Source organism: Clupea harengus, chromosome 5 (genome assembly GCF_900700415.2).
Source record: "Clupea harengus chromosome 5, Ch_v2.0.2, whole genome shotgun sequence".
NCBI classification, from domain to species: domain Eukaryota; kingdom Metazoa; phylum Chordata; class Actinopteri; order Clupeiformes; family Clupeidae; genus Clupea; species Clupea harengus.
In genome coordinates this window covers 9,124,819-9,148,260 of record NC_045156.1, presented here as the reverse complement: position 1 = coordinate 9,148,260, position 23,442 = coordinate 9,124,819, and the positions used below count along the sequence as shown (strand labels likewise).

Below are 23,442 nucleotides of genomic sequence, written 5' to 3'. Positions count from 1 at the left end.
GAGAGGGGCTGAGGGAGAGAAGGGCTGAGGGAGAGAGGGGCTCAGAGAGAGAGAGAGGGGCTGAAAGAGAGAGAGGCTGAGGGAGCTCAAATAGGTTCTGTTTGGGGTGCGGGTGAACAGTATATCCCTTTATGATTGTGTCTGAGTGTCTGAGGCATTCACACATTGGCTCTGAAGTGACATTTGAAGGAGTGGACCCGACGCGTTTGAGCTGGATATGAGCTTCTCCATAATCAACATCTGGAACCATCCGGTCCTGTCCGAGGGTGATGGAAATTCCCACTGACAGGTTGAGCCCTGAGAGGACAAAAGGGCTGGAGGGCTGGTACTATAGAAGATTATTCAGACTGTGTGTGTGTGTGTGTGTGTGTGTGTGTGTGTGTGTGTGTGTGTGTGTGTGTGTGTGTGTGTGTGTGTGTGTGTGTGTGTGTGTGTGTGTGTGTGTGTGTGTGGGGGGGGGCGTAGTGTAGTTTAGGGTCTGAGATTTGTTTTGTGTGTGTGTGTGTGTGTGCGCACGTGCGCATGTATGTATGTTTTTCATTTCTCCCTTATTATTCTGCTTCCATTGAACCCTGTGATCTGTATGACTCAGTAGAGTACCCAATAGACCCCCCCTCTCTCTCTCTCTCTCCATAACCTTAGTCTCCTCTAGTTGAACCCTTCCTCCCAATCAGTGGGCTTCAATCACAGCTTCAGTCTCTCCCAGTGTGTGTGCGTGTGTGTGTCTGTGTGTGTTTTTGTGTGTGTGTGTGTGTGTGTGTGTGTGTGTGTGTGTGTGTGTACGTGCATGTGTGTTTGTGTAGGGACTGGTCTGCCATAGCCCTAAATACAGAAAAGCCTTTTCTCATTCTGCCCCTCTATATTTCCTCTGACACTAGACACGGGTCGCAAGGTAAACTGTTTTCTGTTTGGGCAGGCTGCAGTGTTTTGAAGGGATGATGCTCAGTAGAAGGCAATGGAATAAAAGATTGAAACAAGCAGTTTGTGATTTGTCTGCCTGGCTCTCTGACAGAATGGGAATAAGGACGAATAATGCTGCCCTGAACCGAGAATTGTAAATAATACGTTTTGGGAAACATCCGTAGAAATGGACAAAATGGGCAAATTGCCTCAGAATATTGAAGGTGAAAGCTAATAGGCATATGACATTGGCTAATTCTTGTCTGTTTATCATAAATTGTTTCAAGTGGGTGTACACCGTACCCTCAGAAATACAGGAAGAGATAATCTCTTGTTCTCTGCAGTGCTTCGAATAAAGAATGGCCGTCTATAGTTGGGAGTAATGACAGTCATATAGAGCTGGTGTGCCTCTCTCCTCTCCTCTCCTCTTCCTTTGTTGTGTGAGTGTGTGCAGTAGTGTGTGCAGTAGTGTGTGTGTGTGTGTGTGTGTGCGTGTGTAAGTGTGTGCAGTAGTGTTGACATCTGGTCACGTGTGTGTGTGTAAGTGTGTGCAGTAGGGCTGGGCGGTATGACGGTATATACCGTGCAACGGTAGAAATGTGTCTACCGGGAGAGATTTGGCCATACTGTTTCAACCGCGGTATACTCTTATTTTGAAATCCAATCGATTTATTTTTAGATAATGACCTCCGAACTATACTTCATCCCTCTTATTATACAGTAACTCGCCAAAACAATAGACATTCCTCCAAAAATACCTCTTTAACGTTTTGTAGCCGTTTTGTGATTTCTGCTGAGAAATAAAATAGAACTCTAAAGTTTCAGGTGTTGCGTAGCAACCCATTACTTCCCGTTACGTTAAATGACCGGACTACTTGCGGAATGATATGAAAGATGGTCAGCGGTCATTACATTTTCGCAGCAGTGAAAATAAAGTAATTACAGACCTGCGAACATTGGGGTGGCCCATTCAAATCAACGGAACTTTTTTGAACATTCTGAAGAGCCGTATAATACGATACCCAGTACAATTTTTAAGCACATAACCTGCAAGGACTGTCATGCCTACTTGTTGAGTAATCCTCGACTGTTGGGCAAGATTCAATATACTGAAAAATATGGACTGAAAAGTGTCTAGTGTAGGCATTTATTTTTCAGTATTTCAAAGTGAATGAGCTGTGAGAGCACAAGAACAGTGAGCGTCTAGCAGCGATTATCACATGTATGTATGTCAACGGCGATTACGGCCAAACCAACGAGATTCTAAGTAATATGGAGACAAAACTTTTGTTGGTACTCCACGTAGATCATAAACCCTTGAATATAAAAACGACTCAGTGAAATCGGTTGAGAAATATAAACGCTATATATAGTGCTTTTTATCCAGAAAAACTACAGCTCCATCATTTACTTGCGTCTGTTTACAGACCAGTCATCACCTCGTCATCACGTTAGCACGTCGCAGCAACGGGCTGAGGCGGTCAATGGAGCGTCTATGTATATATGTCTGTGTAATGGCCAACTTCTTAATTTTTTTATTTTAATATGTGGCTATATAAAGAAAATATCATCAAATATCATTATTGCGTTAACATATGGACACACATTGAAAAAAAAGTTTTAACACTTGAGTTATCTTCTGAAAGTACATTAAAGAACTACTGAAACATAAGCACTGGACTAAATGCCACAGAAAGATTTTTCCTTTTTCTTTTTTTTTTTACATACACTTTGCTTTTATTTTACTATTTAAAGATTCAATGGATACTGCCCACTATTGCTTAGGCCAATAGCCTATTGAGGCAGTATTGTTTCTGCACCTTAGTGTTCTTAAGGGTCAATAAATAAATGTCTGTGGACACATTTCGCCACCGCTGAAGTGTCCTCTTTTTCAAAAACCCAAATCTGGTCACCCTACGTATAATAAACCGTGATATATACCGTAACCGTGATATAAAATTACAAATACCGTGATAGAAGATTTTGGTCATATCGCCCACCCCTAGTGTGCAGTAGTGTTGACATCTGGTCACGTGTGTGTGTGTAAGTGTGTGCAGTAGTTGACCTCTGGTCACGTGTGTGTGTGTGTGTGTGTGTGTGTGTGTGTGTGTGTGTGTGTGTGTGTGTGTGTGTGTGTGTGTGTGTGTGTGTGTGTGTAAGTGTGTGCAGTAGTGTTGACATCTGGTCACGTGTGTGTGTGTGTGTGTGTGTGTGTGTGTGTGTGTGTGTGTGTGTGTAAGTGTGTGCAGTAGTGTTGACATCTGGTCAAGTGTGTGTGTGTAAGTGTGTGCAGTAGTTGACCTCTGGTCACGTGTGTGTGTGTGTGTGCAGTAGTGTTGACATCTGGTCACGTATGTGTGTGTGTGTGTGTGTGTGTGTAAGTGTGTGCAGTAGTTGACCTCAGGTCACGTGTGTGTGTGTAAGTGTGTGCAGTAGTTGACCTCTGGTCACGTGTGTGACAGCTGCGCTCTTTTTGGAAAAGCTTTTCCACAGGTGGCTGCTCTCCATGAAATGTTTTTATTCCCATTTGTTCCAGGCAGAGCTGCTTGTGTGTGTGTGTGTGTGTGTGTGTGTGTGTGTGTGTGTGTGTGTGTGTGTGTGTGCGTGCGTGTGCATGTATGCGTGTGTGTGTGCGTGTGTGTATATAAATGTGTGTTTGTTTGACCGTGTGTGTCTCTGTGTATGAGAAACTGTGTTTCTATCTCTCTCTCTCTCTGTGTGTGTCTGTGTGTCTGTGTGTGTGTGTGTTGGTCCCTGTGGTGTAGTTTCATTCCCTTTGGGAGATCTATCACACCAGGCTGCCTTTAACTTTATCTGTCTCACTTACCTGAAGCCACCTATTCACACACACACACACACACACACACACACACACACACACACACACACACACAGAGAGAGAGACAAGCACACAGAGGTTAGCTCTAGGACAGAGAGCAAAGCTGTGAGGCATCAGCCAGCGTGGTTCAGGTCTGTCACCCCCGATTTTATCCAGTTGTAACATGCCTCTATGAAAAAAAGATGAGTCTGTGTGTAACACACAGTTTGTGTCTCCTATTGTGCATACCTGTGGTGTGTGTGTGCTTGTGTTTTTGCGTGTGTGTGTGTGTGTGCGTGCACGTGCATGGGTGTATGTGTGTGTATATTTCTGTGTGTGTGTGTATTTGCTGACATTGCACATCAGGCCATCGGCCACAGCCAAGGTTAAGTGCTCTGTGGTAGTGTTTGGATGTGTGCTGTGCCACAGTTGGCAGTGAGAGACCTGTGAAGGCGTACATTCCTGGAGGGTGGCATGACATCTTTTTTTTTTTAGTGGTCAGGAATTCCTCAGTATTGTGGCCGTGGCAAGAACATTGAGTGAAACATACTGTACACTTAGGATAATGGAAAAATGTGAAAATTTCCTCAAATATGAACCATTTCATTGCATAGAAATGGTTTTGAACAGAGAATTCTGTTTGAGCAATATGACATGAGTGAGAGCAGGGTTGGTAGAGTCGGCAGGGTTGGTAGAGTGAGTAGGGTTGGTAGAGTGAGTAGGGTTGGTAGAGTCGGTAGGGTTGGTAGAGTCGGTAGGGTTGGTAGAGTCGGCAGGGTTGGTAGAGTCGGCAGGGTTGGTAGAGTCGGCAGGGTTGGTAGAGTCGGCAGGGTTGGTAGAGTCGGCAGGGTTGGTAGAGTCGGCAGGGTTGGTAGAGTCGGCAGGGTTGGTAGAGTCGGCAGGGTTGGTAGAGTCACAGCTGTATGGATATCTTTCACCCACCCCACAAACACGAATGTGATATTGCTCTTATACAACAGCTCTACTACCGACAAATTCAGTTTCCTTTTGTTTATTTCAATTTTTTTTATTCATTCTCTGCCCCAAAAAATTGTTTTCGACTTCAAGCTTTGCCAAGCAACAAATACTCTGCAGCCATGTTGAGTCAGAGAGACTGTTTGTGCACATCTATTAGACCTGTCTTTACGTCACATGGTAATTTGTGAATTCTCTCTACTCCCCTGCACTCTACTCAACTACTGTCAAACGGAACGTTATAAAATCGTTTTATACGATTCAGACAAGAGTAGGCCACTGTGTTCTTACATTCAGCTACAGAATCCAGGAATGCTTTCTGTCATTCTGGGATATTATGGGATGGATCCTGCCACAGTATTACCGCATGCTTCAGACACTCCCTCACTGGCTGGTGCGCTAGCTGTGTACCGGCTCACTTCGCTCTGTTTGTTTCAAAGGCAGCGCTGGTGTGTGATCTGCTCTGAAGGGAGGTGGGGAATGTGGGTGGGGGGTGATGTGTTGCGGTGCGGTGTAAAGTGGAGGTTTTGCCGAGGGCTTCACTCCGCTGCGTTTTGATCCGCAGGCGTGCAGTGCGTGACCGTGACAGCATCTCCTTCTCTCTCCCTGACCATCATCTTCCTCACTGTCTTTCTCCCACGGTTAACACCACTACCAGGCGGCGGAGTTCCGCTCGGCTTACTCCCGTCTCACGTCAGATGTGCCTGATCAGCCTGTGACTTGTGACCGCCTGTGACTTGTGACCGCTTTCTGTAGAGGTGCTCTTTCACTCCACAAAACTTCTGTCCCATTAAGCGCTAAGAGACTCTCATTAGATAAAGCCCTCATGTGCCCCTACCCCAACACACACACACACGCACACACACACACGCACACACACACACACACACACACACACACTCTCACACTCTCACACTCACACTCACACACACACACACACACACACACACACACACACACACACACACACACACACACACTCTCACACTCTCACACTCTCACACTCACACTCACACACACACACACACACACACACACACACACACACACACACACACACACACACACACACACACACACACACACACACACACAGAGCCTCCCAGATAGCCACAGACGATGGGAGTGATCTGCTCCTGATGTGGTGGGGCTGCTTTGGATCTGTGTCATATCAGTGCTGGACCCCTTTGAAGAGTCAGTTGCTGTGTCTAGGGAGTATAGTTGTGTAGTTGTGTTTTTTTACTCTGAATGTTGATGTTTCAGGGGAGAATAGCATTCCGTGGTACAAAAGGAATGTCCTGGAGGTCACTTAGAAAGATGAGTGAGGTTTGCCCCTAGTGTTCAGAACTGACAGGTGCTGGCGCACAGGGCTATCGCACTGCATGACCTATCCATAGGAAGCAACCTGAGATGTAAATACACTAAATGAATGGAGCTGCTTGTTAATGCTAATTAGATTGGAGCGCTGGCTAACCTACATACACAGTGGGTAGTCTAGCTAAACGGACGCTCTGTATGTAGGCCCAGTCCTGGGTAGCCTACATTCATTTGTCCATGGTTGATCTACTGATATCTATGGTGTTAGAGGAAAAATAGATACAGAATAACCGATTGCGAAAAAGGTTATTTTGAACGGTGTGTTTTACTGTAATAATGGTTCTGTCTTTAGTGTTAAAAACTGTGGAGGACTACAGTACTGTGCAGTGGTAGAATAGTAGTGGAATGGTACATGGAAAAAAAGGCAAATATCAAGAGTTAGCACTGAAAACTGAAAAAAAAAACATTAGAATGTGTGTGTCTGTCGGTGTGTGTGTGTGTGTGTGTGTGTGTGTGTGTGGTGTGTGTTATGTTGATGCACACAAACGTATGTGTGTGAAGATGCTGCCTCCATTAATGAGCTTGAACAGACGATGATGCTGGGTGACCTCTTTAATAGGATACTGAATATTGCTGAATATATTAACACCATTTGGGTAATCTGATGACATAGTGAGCAACCTAGTTACACTATGAGTAATTTGCCTAAATCTTGTAATTAAGCTGATTTTCCACAGCTGTGGCTGACTTACCAATAAGGGTTAATATAGTTTTAAATGAAAACTAAATAGAAGCTGTTGCTCTCCGGAATCCACATACACTCTGATTACCCGACTGCTCCTAAACTCGACTACATTATCAGGATAGTTGCAGGAATATTGTGCTGTTAAAATATTGACAGCCTTGTAACATTGGTTTATTTATACACTAGCATTTCATTGATAACATTGCTGTCCTAGTTGGGACCCATAGCATATCTACAGGTTACAGTTAACACAATCAGGGTGTACTAGCTGCCACCTCAGCATTCTGTGCCTCCTAACTCGATTTCCCCATTAGCAGATCTTAAACCACGTGGTACAGTGACACTTCCTTGCACTTACACATTGATCCACCCAAGGCTCCCATGTCTTTACCTTTTTGTAGTATACGATCGTACAATTATTTTGTGTATTAATGATGGCAGCGAGCGAGCAAGGTCGTTTACGACCTTACATTTGTGTTTCTTCATCTCGCAGACGCTTGTATCCAAAGATGATTTGGAGCGTAGTGTGCAAGCACAAACACACAGATGCAAGCACATACACAGGCGCAAGGACAGGCCCACACACAAGCACACACACCTTCACGCTGTCAGCATATATACATGCACACACAGGGTATGAAGTCCACCTCCAGCAGTGGAGCTGCAGGACCAGTATGAGTTGGTGTTCCCACATGAGTTGGTGATCCGTCTCTGACCTTACTTGACCTCTCAGTCAGCAGTTATGCCAGAGAGGTGCAATATTTTGACCTCACTTAGGCCTTGCCTAATATATATATAAATATACAGTATATATATCGCTTTTCTTGCCTTACGAAACAGCATTTGGTTCAGCTGTCACCTGTTAGAAAGAAGCCTTACTATTAGCAAGTCACTTGAAGGCTTCAAGGTTGCCTTTGTTGATTTATTTTCTCTTTTTAGTGCTATTTTGGAAAGAAGAAAGACTATATCAAATTTAGAATCCCGTTGCATTTTTGTATTGGTGTGTTACGTAAGTTGCTGTTTTGATCTGTCGATGTTGATTAAACTTTAATATCTGAAATTGTATGATCCTAGGGTGAATTTATTTTCCTGTGTGTGTGTGCGTGTGTGTGTGTGTGTGTGTTTGTGTGTATGAGGGAGAGAGAGAGAGCAGGAGAGAGGCTGAGTGAGTGGAGTGGAGGGGCTTTGCCATAGGGATGTGTGTGTGTGTGCGCACATGTATGAAGTGAAAGGGTCTTGTTGGCTTAGCCCTACATGTCTATGCATACCTGTGTGTGTGTGTGTGTGTGTGTGTTATTTGTGTGTGTGTGTGTGTGTGTGTGTGTGTGTGTGTGTGTTATTTGTGTGTGTGTGTGTATGCATGTATGAGGTTATGGAGGTCTGTTCCTGTCTGTTTATCTCTGTATTGGTATGTGTACGTTTGTATGTGTGTGTGTGTTCTCCCTGCCCTGGCGCTCCAGACTCAGTCTTGCAGAACGCTGATTGGCAGCTGGTGGGTGGCTGCGGTGGACCGGAGCCGCCTGGCCAGCTGGACAGAACCCGATCCTCACACCCTCGCGCCCGACAGCATGCAAGCCTGACCGCCCCTAATGCCACTCAGATAGGGAGGCTGAGGTCAGGGAGAAGGCGAGCGGAGGGAGGGCGGCCCCATATCTTCTGCTCTGGGCTTCATGGGACGTGCACCGTTGCTGTTGTTGTAGTTGTTGCTGTGGAGCACAGATATTGACAAACTGACATGAAGGAGTGGGGCACCTCACTGCCCTCTTTCTCCTTTCTGCCCTCTTTCTGCCCTCTTTCTGCCCTCCTTCTCCTTTCTGCCCTCTTTCTGCCCTCCTTCTCCTTTCTGCCCTCTTTCTGCCCTCCCTCTTTCTGCTCTCTTTCGGCCCTCTTTCTGCCCTCCCTCTTTCTGCTCTCTTTCGGCCCTCTTTCTGCCCTCCTCCTTACTGCCCTCTTTCTCCTTTCTGCTCTCTTTCTGCTCTCTTTCTGCCCTCTTTCTGCCCTCCTCCTTTCTGCCCTCTTCCTCCTTTCTGCTCTCTTTCTGCCTCCTCCTTCTGCCCTCTTTCTGCCCTCCTCCTTTCTGCCCTCTTTCTGCCCTCCTCCTTTCTGCTCTCTTTCTGCCCTCTTTCTGCCCTCTTTCTGCCCTCCCTCTTTCTGCTCTCTTTCTGCCCTCTTTCTGCCCTCCCTCTTTCTGCTCTCTTTCTGCCCTCTTTCTGCCCTCCTCCTTACCTCCCTCTTTCTCCTTTCTGCTCTCTTTCGGCCCTCTTTCTGCCCTCCTCCTTACTGCCCTCTTTCTCCTTTCTGCTCTCTTTCTGCCCTCCTCCTTTCTGCTCTCTTTCTGCCCTCTTTCTCCTCTCTACCCTCTTTCTCCCTTTCTCATTTCTGCTCTCCTCCTTCCTGCCCTCCTCCTTTCTGCTCTCTTTCTGCCCTCCTCCTTTCTGCTCTCTTTCTGCTCTCCTCCTTCCTGCCCTCTTTCTCCTTTCTGCTCTCTTTCTGCCCTCTTTCTGCCCTCTTTCTGCCCTCCTCCTTTCTGCTCTCTTTCTCCTTTCTGCCCTCTGCCCCTGATGGGACTCAGAAAGAGAAGGTGAGGCGAGTGAACGAGGGAAGGATGGAGGCCCCGTATCTCCCGCCCCGGGGCGTCCTGGAACCTGTGCTGTTGCGGATCAGAGACACAGACAGACTGACATGAAGTCCAAAACAAGAGCCTTTTGGGGCCTCATTTTCTTGGACCTTAAAAAGCTCCACACTGCCCTCAGTCTGCCCACCCCTGCTCTGCTCTGCTCTGCTGAAGAAGCCGAGGCCAGGAAGAACACGAGGGGGTGGAGGCTCCAAACCTCCTGTCCTGGGGTTTCAGGGGGGGCTGTTGTTGTTGTTGTTGTCGTGGATCAGAGACATAGATGGTTACTTAAAGGAGTCCTTTCTGCCCAAAACAAAACTTTTCGGGGGGGCAGCCCTGGTCCTGGTCCTGGTCCTGGTCCTGGTCCTGGTCCTGGTCCTGGTCCTGGTCCTGGTCCTGGTCCTGGTCCTGGTCCTGGTCCCGGTCCTGATTGCTACAGTCATGCAGTTTCTGCCTTCAGCTCTGCAGAAACAGTAAGCGTGGCCATGGGTTTAATTCCCATGGAATCTAATTAATGTATCTTCATTGTATTTGTAGTTTAGGTTGCGTTTGGGGGGGAATGTTGCTTTCCATTTGAAGATAAACAATAATGTGGGAAAAGTTTGGATGTGAATGGATCAATTTTAGCAACCCAAGTACAGTGACATAACACATTAAAGGAAACAACAGCTCTATTTTACTGGCTGTCTGTGCTTCTTCCAGGGCCACAAAACATGCTCCTTGAAATACCACACGAATCAATGTCAGTGGACTGAAGCGGGCTAAAAACTAATGAGAATTGACCCGCCAGGGTCGCTCACTCCAGAGACCTTTTGGGGGTAAATCTGGCTTCATAGCCACTGGAATAGATCTGTAACTGACAGGTCAGTAGAAAGAACTCACAAGCGGTTTTGAAAGGAGGGAGGATGGAGCGGAGCTTGGCACAGGGTCAGCTGGCGGAGTGACGGGAGGTCTATTGGTTTTCAATGGAACATGGTATTGTGTGTGTGTGTGTGTGTGTGTGTGTGTGTGTGTGTGTGTGTGTGTGTGTGTGTGTGTGTGTGTGAGCGTGCATTTTTGTTGTGTGTGTGTGTATATGTCTTTGTGTATGTGAGAAAGAGAGAGAGAGACAGAGAGCGCGCGTGTGTGTGTGTGTGTGTGCGTACGTGCGTGTCTGACAACATGTGTACGCTGTGCCACCCCAATCGCTCATTTGTTTTTGGGCTGCTGAAGGTCACTGTTTGTAGTGGGTGGGTGGGATAAGTGTGTCGGAGCTGATAGCACACCCCTGGCATGCTGCCATATGGTTTTGTCCTGTGTTTATTCTTGTGCTTAAATGGTGGAGGCCACACGCCCACACACCCACAGACACACACACACAGACACCCCTCCAGCCCCCAACACACACCCACAGACACACAGACACCCCTCCACCCCCCAACACACACCCACAGACACACCCACACATACACACACCCACACCCACAGACACACACAAACACACACACCCCAACACACACCCACACACCCACAGACACACACACACAGACACCCCCCCACCCCCAACACATGCCCACAGACACACAGACACCCCCCACCCCCCAACATACACTCAGACACACCCACACATACACACACCCACACCCACAGACACATACACACACCCACAGACACACACACACACACACAACCCAGCCACATACACCTCCCCCCCACACACACACATACACCTCCCCCCCCACACACACACATACAAACTCCCATACACATAGCCTGACTTCAATTAGTCCTTGAAAGTAGTGATGTTAGGGCATGCGCTGAGCACTCAGCAGCTGTTTGCCAGTTTTGAAGTTTTAGACAGAGCGGTGTTTGGCAACCGTGGTTACGTAAGCGCCCTCAAACCTGCTTCTGGCCGATAACGGGAATGCTTGTCGAACCTGGGAGAAAGACAGAGAGGGAGAGGTGGAGGGAGAGAGAGGGAGAGGTGGAGAGAGAAAGAGAGGAGAGGTGGAGAAAGACAGAGAGGGAGAGGTGGAGAGAGAAATCACTGTAGGACTTAACTTCATGGCATACCTGCTTATCATAAGAAGCGGTGGGTTCGCTGAGGAGCCCCGTCAGTCCTCTGGGTGAATTTACCCAAAAGGCCAGAGGGGAGGTGGGGGGTGGTGGTGGGGGTTATCTGTCTGCTTTACCCATGAAAGAAATATTCCTGCCGTCTTTAGAACTGCAGGTTTGTTTATGAGGCCATTTATCTGCTGAAGTGGAGGGTGGGTGTAGGACACAAGCTGTCAGTAGAGCTGAGTCACGGGCTAAGCTCATATCAGGAGTGTAAAGTTTCCCATCCCCCCACCACCACCACCAGCGCCCCGTCCCTTAAAACCTCATGGACCAAACGAACAAAATCCTGAATAAGTAATGCCTTTTAATGCTCAACACTTTGCCGTGAGAGAGAGAGAGAGACAGAAAAGAAAGAAATATGATTACCATTTGGAAGTTAATTATTCAGTACTCCAAAATGAAAGTTATAAGCAACGAGACTTTGATCAATTGGCTCGCAGTGATATTGGTTTCCCATTGTTCAGTGGGCGATGGAAGAAATTGATATTTGGGTAAATAAAAAACCATCTGCAGAGAACTTTTCAGGAAGTTAATTAAATGATGGGGGGGCTATGATTAAAGCCATACTGTGACCCAACTCATTTCTCTTCTTTTTTCCTCCCCTATTGAAATCAACAAAACCACCCCCCCCCCCCCCCAGGAGAGAAAAGAGTGAATAAACGTACCCCTCCCCCAAAGGAATTGGTTTGCTCATACAATTAGAAGACAAATCAAAACAAGGGAAATTCATTACTACGTGTGACGTTCCATTCATCTGACCACAGTTGGACTGCAGGCTCTCCTGCAGAAAGGGGGGAAAGGAATTGTTGAAAGCATTTTCTACTTCATTGAATGCAGATTCAAATGAGTTTTCCTTTTAATCTTCTAGCAAATGACAAAGCATGTTTGCTCATTCAGTACGAGTCCCTGGTGTCTAAGCTCATGTCCGTCAGCCTGTGGCCTGGTTTTCGACCCCAGCTTTTCTGTTACATTTAATGTACCCATTTATATATTCTTGCGCACTTTTTCTCTCACTTTCTTTCTTTCTTTCTTTCTTTCTTTTTTCTCTGTCTCCCTCTCTCCTTCTCTGTCCCCCCACAATCGTCATGGTGACGCATGAACGATGACATAATAGGAGTTTCTCAGCTGACTGCACTGCATATTTTGTTTTTGTTTTTGTGGTTTTGTTTGGAGGCTGAATCTGCCCACGCCCCTGACACACTCATCTCCTGCAAGAGCCCACAGATGGCCGTCAACTGACCACCCAGCTGCTCATTCCAAAGCTCTTTGGCCATGCAGAGACACAGTTCTCCACCAGGACAGTCTGTCTTTCTCTCTCTCTCGCTCTGTCTTTCTTTCTTTCTTTCTCTCTCTCTTTCTCTCTCTCTCTTTCTTTCTTTCTTTCTTTCTTTCTCTCTCTCTCTCTCTCTCTCTCTCTCTCTCTCTCGCTCTTTGTCACACCTGTTTTTTTTCTCCCAAAACTTTAAAAGCAAGCAGCCAGTGATCATCATCGCTCGCTTACCCCGCCATGCCAATTTGTCCCCATCCACAGCTAATTAAAATGCTACAATAAAATGGGCAAATTTATCAGGCCTTTATTAGCTGTGCTCCCTTAATATCCTGACGTGATCATATTGGGCCTTTTTATGGCGCCCGAAACGCCTGCGCTGTAATAGCACTCTGTCCCCATAGAGCCAGAAGTGAAACATGACCTGGCGTTGAGCATATGTCCAGCATCTGGGCTGATCTAAAGACTATTCACCGCTAATGATGCAGATGATGGCTACTGTGTGTGTGTGTGTGTGTGTGTGTGTGTGTGTGTGTGCTAATGGAGTAAGTATTATTTCTAGTGGTAGCGCAGTGCTGGGTTGCGATAGCGGACACAAGGGAGGAATGTCTGAAAGTGTGCTCACAGCTGAAGAGGCATTGGCTCAGGTGAATGCCGCCACGTCTGAAGATGAAATGTGTCCCTCGTGAGAGAGGGAACATATTGCACTTAGCAGCTGCTCACTTTAGAATTGCATTTGGGAGAACTAGGAGTGAATGTGTGTGTGTGTGAGAGAGAGAGAGAGAGTGTGTTTCTGTTCTGTGTGTGTGTGTGTGTGTGTGTGTTTGGGAAGGGGAGTTGTGACCAAGAGTGTGTGTGAATTTGTGTCTGTGTTTCATAGTATCTGTGTGTGAGACGAGGTGTGGTTACTGAGTCGGTGAGTGAGTGTGTGTGTGTGTGTGTGTGTGTGAGTTACTGTTACTCCCTCTAGACTAGGAACCAAACATAAAGGCAGTTGCAAGACGTGTGCTGAAGGGGCCTGAAATATTTTTAAGTGTAGACATCAAACACGAACATATGTGTCTCTGAGTGTGTGTGTGTGTGTGTGTGTGTGTGTGTGTGTGTGTGTGTGTGTGTTCAAACACGAACATATGTGTCTCTGAGTGTGAGTGTGTTTGAGAATGTGTGTGTTTATGGGGAGGGCGACTGGGGGAAACATGGTAATTGAGCGGGAGATTGTGTGTGTGTGTGTGTGTGTGTGTGTGTGTGTGTGTGTGTGTGTGTGTGTGCTTGTATATGACGGTTGCTCCCTATAGATCAGGAACCAAACAAAATGGAAGGTGCAAGACATGTACTGATGTGACTTGAATGATTCTCCAGTGTAGGGACGAAATACAAAAGTGTGTGTGTCTGTCTGGGTATCCCAAGGCATGTAGACTGATTCTTTTCCCAGCTCCGACACCAAAGGCATACATTTTTGTGTCACATGAACAGATATTTTTAATACATGTGTTGAAGACACTCCCGGCCTTCTCCCCAGTATAAGTACTATTCAGTTGGGGGAAGTGTGTGTGTGTGTGTGTGTGTGTGTGTGTGTGTGTGTTGAGCAGAGGCCCAGGTCCCTGTGCTATGCATTACCCCCATCTGTCCGGCAGCGTTGACTCTCAGTGGGGAGCAGTTCAATGCCATGCAGCCTCTCCATTAGTCAACGCTAGCACAGCAATTAAGCTTCAGGTAGAGAGACACGTAGACATGGCATTTATGGCACCTCTCCTCTTGTCCTCGCCTCTCGCCCGCAGCATTTCATCAAACTTCTCCCTCTCTTTTTCTCCCTCTCTCTCTCTTTCTCTCTCTTTTTTTCTCACTCTCTCTCTCTCTTTTTCTTCCTCTGTCCCTTTCCTCACCTTCGTTCACTGCTTGTCTAAGAGCTTATGCTAGCACTTGTCAGGGTTTTATTCTCTGCTCATTACTGGTGTTTGCATGTGTCTGTGTGCATGTGACTATCTCTCTCTCTCTCTCTGTGGGACTGCCTGCTCACACTACGGTCCATTCCTGTCCGTGTCGAAGTGGAACGTCGGTTCTCATGAGTACCACCACATTAGAACTGTTGTTGCCACTTTCTTTTCTCTGTGTGTCAACATTGTGTGTGTATATATATATATATATATGCTATGTCTGCCCTCATATTCCATGACCTTTGACCTCTATTCTACTCTAGTATTCTATTCTAGTTACTACTCTAGTTGCTCTTCCTCTCTCCATCGCCTGTTTTTCTTCTTCTCATTTTTTCCGCCTTGTTTCTCAATTTTGTATTCACCTTCTCACAGTTTCTTCTCTCTCTCTCACACATACTCGCACACACACACACACACACACACACACACACACACACACACACACACACACACACACTTTCTCCATTTTGGTCGTTGTTGGTCCTCAGTGGAGCGCTGGTTCGTCTGAATGTGATTGCGCACACTAGAGAAACGTTTCTCGGCCTTGATTGGCGCGCCATTGAGACGTGACGTGACGTGCGGCGCAGAGGGAAAATAATGAGCCATCACTCTCATCCCACGAATACCACGGTCCCCTCAATGGACAATGGGTGTGATCACTTTGCCTCTTATTGTTATTGTGCATTCACGTTAAGTGTGAATGCACACATGGTCTCTCTCTCTCTCTTTCTCTCTCTATCTCTCTCTCGCTCTCTCTCTCTATCTCTCATTGACTAAAGGATGTGAATTTTTCTCCTCCTTTGCATTCATTCTCCATCATCATCGCTCGTGGAGTGGAAGGCAATCATCACAGACATGTCCCAGAAATCTTCGCTCTCATCACATACATCTTATTCTTCTGCTTTTTTTTCCCACTCTTCCGAAGGTTCAGACTTCAGTATGAGGTTCAGTCATACCGTCCACTTTTGCCATCACCATGCCACGAGACTATGTTCCACAAGTATGCTGCTTGAAGAAACCATTGGCATGCTAATGTAAAGCAAGGGGATCGGATCCACTGAATGTCTGTCTTTCTGTCTGTGTTTTTCCTTCCTCCCTGAAGACGACACGCTTCTTTGCCTATTGACGTCACAGGTAATCCCGCCCTCTTTGTGCCCCCGCCGTGCCGAAGAAGTTACCCCTATCGCAAATGGAAGTCTGCATCGTTCGGGTAAATCTCAAGGGTTTCCTATAACATTCTCGCAATGCTCTGCAGTTGTGCATGTCCTAACCGTTCTGTTTATTTCAACCCGGATATGAAATATGGACTTATCAATTTGTGCACTTATTTAGCTCTGTCAGGCTCTTTAAAATGTGTGTGTCCTGTGTCTGTCCATGGTGTGTCTTATCCGGAGGGATTCTGCGGTGGGCTGGCGTTGCGGTGCGGTACCGTACGGTGTGTTATTTCTGGCTAAGCAGCGGGGCTCAGTGGTAGAGGAGGATCTCATTCCGCCCGACTCCAGCCGCCACTGACCCCGCTGGGGGGGATTGGCAGGGGCCCCTGCTCTACCTCCGGGCGCACTCAGATAGAAAATGAGGAACGGCTCGGAGCTCCCCAGCCGTGAAGGATCGGGACAGGCCGCTGCTGACTATACACCCCCCCCTCCCCTGCACAAGATGCTGCGTGACTCTCTCTCTCTCTTTCTCTCTCTATCTCCCTCTCTCTCTCACAGCCACTCTCTCTCTCTCCCTCTCTCTCTCGCCCACTCTCTCTCTTTCGCTCTCCTTCTTTCTCTCCCTCTCTCTCTCTCTCTCTACCCCTCTCCTTCTTTCTCTTTCTCTCTCTATCTCCCTCTCTCTCTCACAGCCACTCTCTCTCTCTCCCTCTCTCTCTCGCCCACTCTCTCTCTCTCTCTCTTTCGCTCTCCTTCTTTCTCTCCCTCTCTCTCTCTCTCTCTCCCCCTCTCCTTCTTTCTCTCCCTCTCTCTCTCTCTCTCTCTCTCTCACTCGCTCTCTCTCTTTCTCTCTATCCCCCCCTCTCTCTACATCTCTCCCTCCAATTTAGCTCTCTCGCCCTAGAGTAATGCATCTGTCAGAGTCCAAAGGCTGAAAAGAGCCAGGAGAGACTGGGGTGTAAGTTTCAGGAACACACCAAACAAACTTTCCCTCTCTGTGAGGTTCTAGAGGAGAATGGGAAGTTTTTTGTCTTTTTTTTTTTTGTTGAACATATATTTAAGCTTCACATAGACATATGTCATTGACCTTTCAAACAGGAAAGAAGTTCAGTTCAAAATTCAAGGAGTTTTTACAAGAACTTTCTCCATCCTGCAGCTTGTAGGTGGTTTAAATCATTTGTGCACTTTTCAGTCAGTTAGACATCCAATTTAGGATTTCTGTTTGGCATTTTAACCAGACCGACTCCTCATGCCTGGGACGGATGAATGGCAGTCGGGCTCTCAAGTTCTTCTAGCTTTGGTGCACCCTGCCGTGAGTGGACCATAATGTGGCTCTCTGTTGCGGCACATCAGAGAGTACGCTCACACACACACACACACACACACACACACACACACACACACACACACACACACACACACACACACACACACACACACACACACACACACGTTGCCTCCCTTCGTTACAGCCACTGCAGCGGAGGTCTGAGACTCTTTCAGCAAATGAGGAGAGATGGGAAGGAGATGAAAACCTCCCAGAATGCAGTGCATTGGGCAGGGGGCTTCAAACGCTCAGTGGGAATTTCAAAGACCTCCTTTTTTTTTCTTCTTCTCTTCCTTCCTTTTTCTTTCTGTCTTTTTCTCCTACACATTCCACGCTGGCTGGCGTTGTCTTCACCCCAGCCCATCACATCTGAGCGCCCAAGTACGTGCCCGTTGTTACGTCTCCGTGTCGGCCCCCCGGGTGGCCTGGCGTGAGCGTGATGCCTAACCCACCTAGCGAGCTCTGATGTTTGCCTTGATCGCTTGCGTTAATTAGCCCCTTAAGATGATGGAATCAGAAAGCCATGCATTTAAACCCTGATTATCCCTTTGATTGTCTTGAGTTTGCGCCCGCTATTAACCTGCAACGCAGATGTCGCAGACTCTGCTCCACGCGGAAAAATAAAACACCTCCTACCTTCCCGTGACCTTAGGCTCAATCGGTAGCGTGAGGGTTTGTTGATGTTAATCCTCGATGTGCATGGCAGTCCTCTGACAGTGAGATTATGGGTTTAAGAAGACAGTGGGATGTGGTATTGCATGCGGAACTGAAACAGGCTGGTAGGATAATTAATCACATAGGTTAGTCAAATTAGTCGAGGCAGACCACATGGTGAGCATTAGCTTGTCTGTAAGAGAAGCTTGCACAGAAGCCAACCCCCTTCCTGCCTTGGAAAAAACTATACCAATAAGTATAACTATATACCAAGTACTGTACCAATTAGTACAACTATATAACAAGTACTGTACCAATAAGTATAACTATATAACAAGTAGTGTACCGATAAGTATAGTTCTATAACAAGTAATTAACTCCTTGTAGAGGGGTGACATTTAGGGAAGACCCGCACCTAGTCTGCCTCTGATTAAATCTGACCCTGATCATCTTCTTCGCTGAATGTGTGTTGGAAAGAAATTAAGTAAATAATAATGTGTGAAACCACACCCTGTGGTCCTCCTTGAGTGACGTCTCAACCTTAAAACTTAAAACTATCAAAAGAGACTTTTGATAGTTTTTTCATCAAGAAAAATGCTGCCCCTTATCATGCCCCCGCCCAGCATCAGTGACCACTCCACCACCTGTCTCCTCTATCCTCAGTGAGATGCCTAATCCTGACCCAACATCTTCGGCGGAGATGACCTCACCTGACTCTGAGCAAGGACCCACCACATACAAATGTGTGCCTTTCGCAGGGAACGGCTTGTTTTTTTTTTTTTTAAAGAAAAAAAAAAAAAAGAATGGCTTGTTCAATTTCCATGGCTCAGATGCGATAAAACGGCCAACATTATGCGTTGGATTTATTGCAACCACTGCGCCCGTGGCTGGGAACAGCGGTTGTGCCGTCAGAGCATCGACGTTCCAAATTGAAACGTGGAGGACTCTACTGATAAACCTAATATTGTTTTCAGAGTGTGCTAAAACTAATAAATGCGCCCACACGGATGTGTTGTAGTCTGTTTTGGTCTCTCACCAGAGATTTCCTGGCTGTAGTCTGCTTTGGCAGGCAGTGTTCCATTCGTCTGGTACTTTTCTGTATCAGGTAAATTGAACATTCTTTCACTGTCGTTGACATTTCGCATCTGGTGTGATGCATATAATCGGAAACAGGAACAACAACAAACAAAAAAAAGACAATCCTGATTCCATGGTGCGGTCCTTGTGCTTTGCATTGTCTTGATGCATGACTTGAGTTTCTATTAACATTGTTGTGTGATCACCAACAGCATTCGTGAACAGCACCTGGAGCTAGTCGCTCTCCAGTCGAGTGGAGAGAGAGTGCACTTCATCTGCAAGTGCCTTTGATGTGGGTAGCTTAACAACCCACCCCATCTCAGTTCTACACCATTGAACTTGTCAGAGGCTCATGTTTCTATTCTGTCAAAGTTCCTGCAAATCGTCCAGAGCAAAACTACTCTACGCTGTTCAAATGGATTGGGGCTGCCACTGTGATGGGCATGGGCATAAACCTCTGAAATTAAGCCAGGTTTGTCTAACATCTCCATTTCATGGCTTTGTCAGTCACACAAGCCACTGATGTTTTTGTTTTTTTCTTTTGGCTTTTTCTCAAAATTAAAATCCCGTTAGATGTTTTAGCTTTTCTTTTTTTCCTTTCCCCCCCCCCCCACCACTGAAATGTCAGGTTATTTAATTTCCTTGCCTCGAACGCTCCAAATTGCGCAATGCGCCCCTGGTACTCAAGCTTGGCAATCCATCTAAATAATGTCGTCGAGTTAAGGAAGGCCTCGTATGCATGCGCACGTTGCGGCGCTCCGTTCGGGCTACCTCGGCAGAAACCCACCAAGCCATAATACTTCATCTATGTCACATGTAAAAATGCTAATACAAATGTTCTCCTCCTCGGTGGCGTGTACTGCAAATGGGCTTTCTAGTCATACTTGTGTAGCGGAGGCGCATTTAGCTTTCAGGATGTCGGAGTGCTTGCTGGGAATTTCATGACCTGCCGCAACAGAAGCTGCACTTAGTTTGTAACGCGGAGATGAAGCATAACAAATGGTAGCATTTGCCTCCGACTAATTTCAGTGGGATTGCTTTGTGTCCCAGCTTGTTGTTTCAGGTAGTGACAGCAAGAAGCTGGGGCAGAACAGAGTGTTATCCATTATTCAAGCTGTGTATTTTTTTTTTATGCTGGGAAGAAAGAGAGCATGTCAATCTTATACACGCTACTGTTGTGGTTGGGGGAAAAAAGGCTTGGCAAGGATAAGGTGTGTGTGTGTGTGTGTGTGTGTGTGTGTGTGTGTGTGTGTGTGTGTGTGTGTGTGTGTGTGTGTGTGTGTGTGTGTGTGTGTGTGTGTGTGTGTGTGTGTGTGTGTGTGTGTGTGTGTGTGTGTGTGTGTGTGTGTGTGTGTGTGTGTGTGTGTGTGTGTGTGTGTGTGTGTGTGTGTGTGTGTGTGTGTGTGTGTGTGTCAAAATGAACGAAGAAAGAAGCCACGAGGGGGAACAGCAGTGGTTTGACAAGTGTGGTGTCAAAGCCCCATAAGATGGCCTGACCCTTGCTCATCGCTCACAGTCCGGATATTAAGAGAGCGTGGATGTCCGAGGGTGGCCTTCAGGCCTCGCTGTCAAGGTCTGGGCGCAGAGGCGGGGCAGCTATCAGGCATGTGTCCGGACGACCCAGCGCAGGTCAAGGCTACCTGTGGCCTGGAAGTGGGCCGGCTGTCTCCCATAGAGGGGATAGATAGATAGATAGATAGGTCCATCCTTGCATCCGTGGAATGGTTTATGGAATACTTAACGGTACCTCCCCTCGTCAGGCAGGACTGCCCACATGGCCCTGGAAGTGGCAGGAGTAAAATGAACGTGAGCTTTGTTTCATGGTCCAATGTTCCATCTGCAGAATTCCATGGCGCTTGTTATTATGAAAACTAATAAGTGCACACACACAACAGTTATGGAACGGTCAGTATCGCACAAAGAACATCATCAACATTCTCGGTAGATAACTGACTCCCCATTGGTTAATTAATCCTCCATGGAACACTGCGTCATTAGGAATGTCTGCTCTACTGTTCTTAATTCTGTGCCCCTTGGAGACACAGCTGTGTCAGTGCAGACAGAGCATCCTGGGTAGCAGCTGGTCCACTTGGAGGTGGAATTCATGCAGATCTAGGCCAGAACTGGGCCAGAACTGGGCCACAGCTATGCCAGATTCTGCCTTACTCTGTCCTCCAATCCTTTGTGTAATTATTTAGTCTGCTAAGCTCTCGCCATTTAAAGTATTAGAAACAGACTATTCATGTTTGGCAGAAGATGAACGTGACAGCATGACAAATAGCTGTTCATCATCACGCTTAATCTGAAATTATCCATCTTTGGTCACAACAATTTTTTTTCTGTCGCTCCCGAAAATGTTAATTGAGCCTTTTTTCGATTTGCTCTCAAAACCTCTTTTTATTCGATTTCGTCTAATGAGCTTGCTCCATTTGACCAGGTTCTTTTTTAATGAACCGAGCCATCCCTTCTGGATCTCATCACCTCTGTCCCTCTCTCTCTCTCTCTCTCTCCCTCTCGGCGGGGCTGCGTCGTCACGGCATGATGGACGACAGACCTGCCCCGGTTCAACAAATGAAGGCTCGGACAAACGACAACTCGCACTCGCAGGCCGGCGCAAGGCAGTGACACGAGAGGCGGGGTGTGAGTCGAGGCAACGCAGCTCCCTAATTTATCACAGTTAAGGCAGCCGTAATAGAACGGGGCTGCAGTGGCTATTCTGTCACAGGGCGCGAGGCGTTGCGCGCGGGCAGTTAATTAACTTCCCGTCGGAGCAAGGAAGGGTGGGTGAGGAGGTGGCAGGGGAGGAAGAGGAGGAAGAGGAGGGTGGCGGTGGAGGGCGGAAGCGACACGGTCGTTGCTGAAAACGGCCCTCTAAGCGAGTCCTGCATGGGCTGCTAACAGCGGCCCTCTAGAGACACAACCTTGGCAGGCATTGCTCAGAGCTGAACAGACTCGCTGGACAATAGCACTGTGTTGTAGTCGCAGACTGCCGGAGCGTGTACTTGCTGTTCCCCTGTGAGTTAGCAGAATTGGCCTTTGTGCAGCATATCGTACTCCTGACTTGCATCTGAATTGGATGCAGTGCAGGGTTGTTTTTTCTTTAGTCTTTATATTTGCTAGTGTAGGAAGAAAACATTCCTACTGGATTTTTTTCCCCAAATGGAATCATTTTTTTTAAATATGAGCCGTAATACCATTACGTTTAATATTAGACGTAATACCTTAAAATAAGCCTAATTTTGAAATCATAAAAATGGGCTGTAATATAATTACTGCATTTTCAACATAGGAAACTGTGAGTGGATGAAATGGATTTTGGGATTGCTCTTTTTATAAGCTGTGACCCAACCGACGTATTTATTGTGTCTTAACCTAAGAGGGCGCCTCAACATGTGAAGTCATTTAATCGGTTCTGCAGAAAAGGGCAATTTACCGAGCAGGCGAAAACCCTCAGGAACAAGAACAAGAAATGCAATTTCTCAGCCGGGCATTCAGACACCTCACTCCTGAATACCTCCTGAAGAGCTGACGGAAGGCCGCGGTCTTTCAGCCCATACTTGGGAGCTTTCATTTCTCCTGAGGTGCAGACCTTTCCTATTGTAGTTGTGTTTTTTGTTGTTGTTGGCCAAAATAGTTTTAAACAGCGTTGCATTTTGGAGCCCAAGAGCGTACATCCACAGGGTCGAATCTTACGTTTGTGTTCCATCACCCAACAAAACAACCCTCTCCTTGAAGAACTTACTAAGGCTGTACCCGACATTTTCCGGTCTTTTCCAATAATAATCTCCCTTATTTCTCCTGCACCCTTCCACAGTCGAATCTACCACCCATATAGAATTTAATAATTGGCCATTGATAATTTAATTTTTTTTGCCTAACATTCATTAAATGTAATGTTAGGGTTTGGCAATTCCCTGAAGGACCAATTTTAGTTTAATGTGACTTTACACGCCTCCCGAAAGCAGCTGTGAAGCGTTTTCTGCACCTCAGCCCCACTGATAGAGATGGAGGGTAATCTACTGGGGCCCTGAGGCCTGGTATTGTGGGTATCAGTTGATGCTCATATTAAATCGAAGTGAACTACTTCACCCGGAATCCCATTAATCTGCTTTATGGCGTTCGTGTGTTGCATGATGCTCTCTCTCTCTCAAACACACACACACTTTCTCTCTCTCTCTATCTCTCTCTATCTATCTATCCACGTATCCCTCTCTTAAGCTGTTTTCAGACATGCGCTGCAACCCTAAACACTTCTTTACCCGGAGGAGCTGCATGTGAGAATGCAGATGTCTGAATCAGCAGGACCAGACAGTAAACAGACTTCACCCTGCCAGCTCCCCGTTACAAAGGCTGTGTAATGTCCAATTGAACCCAAGGATGACGGGAGCAGCCCCCCTCGCCACACGGATGACGCAGGAGACAAACAAACAACTCTCCCACTCTCACTGTCCATCTCTCTATTCCTCTGTCTCTTTCCCCATCGTCTCTCTGTTGCTCTCCCTTTATCAACCTCTTTCTTTTTGCCTTTACATTAAACCGTGGAAGTGTTCTCAGTAATCACTT

At 46.8% G+C, this 23,442-nt stretch overlaps 1 protein-coding gene across 3 annotated transcripts in view; it reads left to right on the top strand.

Moving 5' to 3' along the window:
- The window catches only part of iqsec1b (IQ motif and Sec7 domain ArfGEF 1b), a 196,159-nt gene that overhangs the window by 35,847 nt on the left and 136,870 nt on the right, over window positions 1-23,442 (top strand). For 2 of the 3 annotated variants that reach the window (XM_031567597.1, XM_031567603.2), the window contains exon 3: window positions 15,770-15,877. The exons of the other annotated variant lie outside the window; for it this stretch is intronic. In XM_031567597.1, the coding sequence (XP_031423457.1) occupies window positions 15,770-15,877 (108 nt within the window). The remainder of the gene's footprint in view (window positions 1-15,769; window positions 15,878-23,442) is intronic. 3 annotated transcript variants of the gene reach the window in all.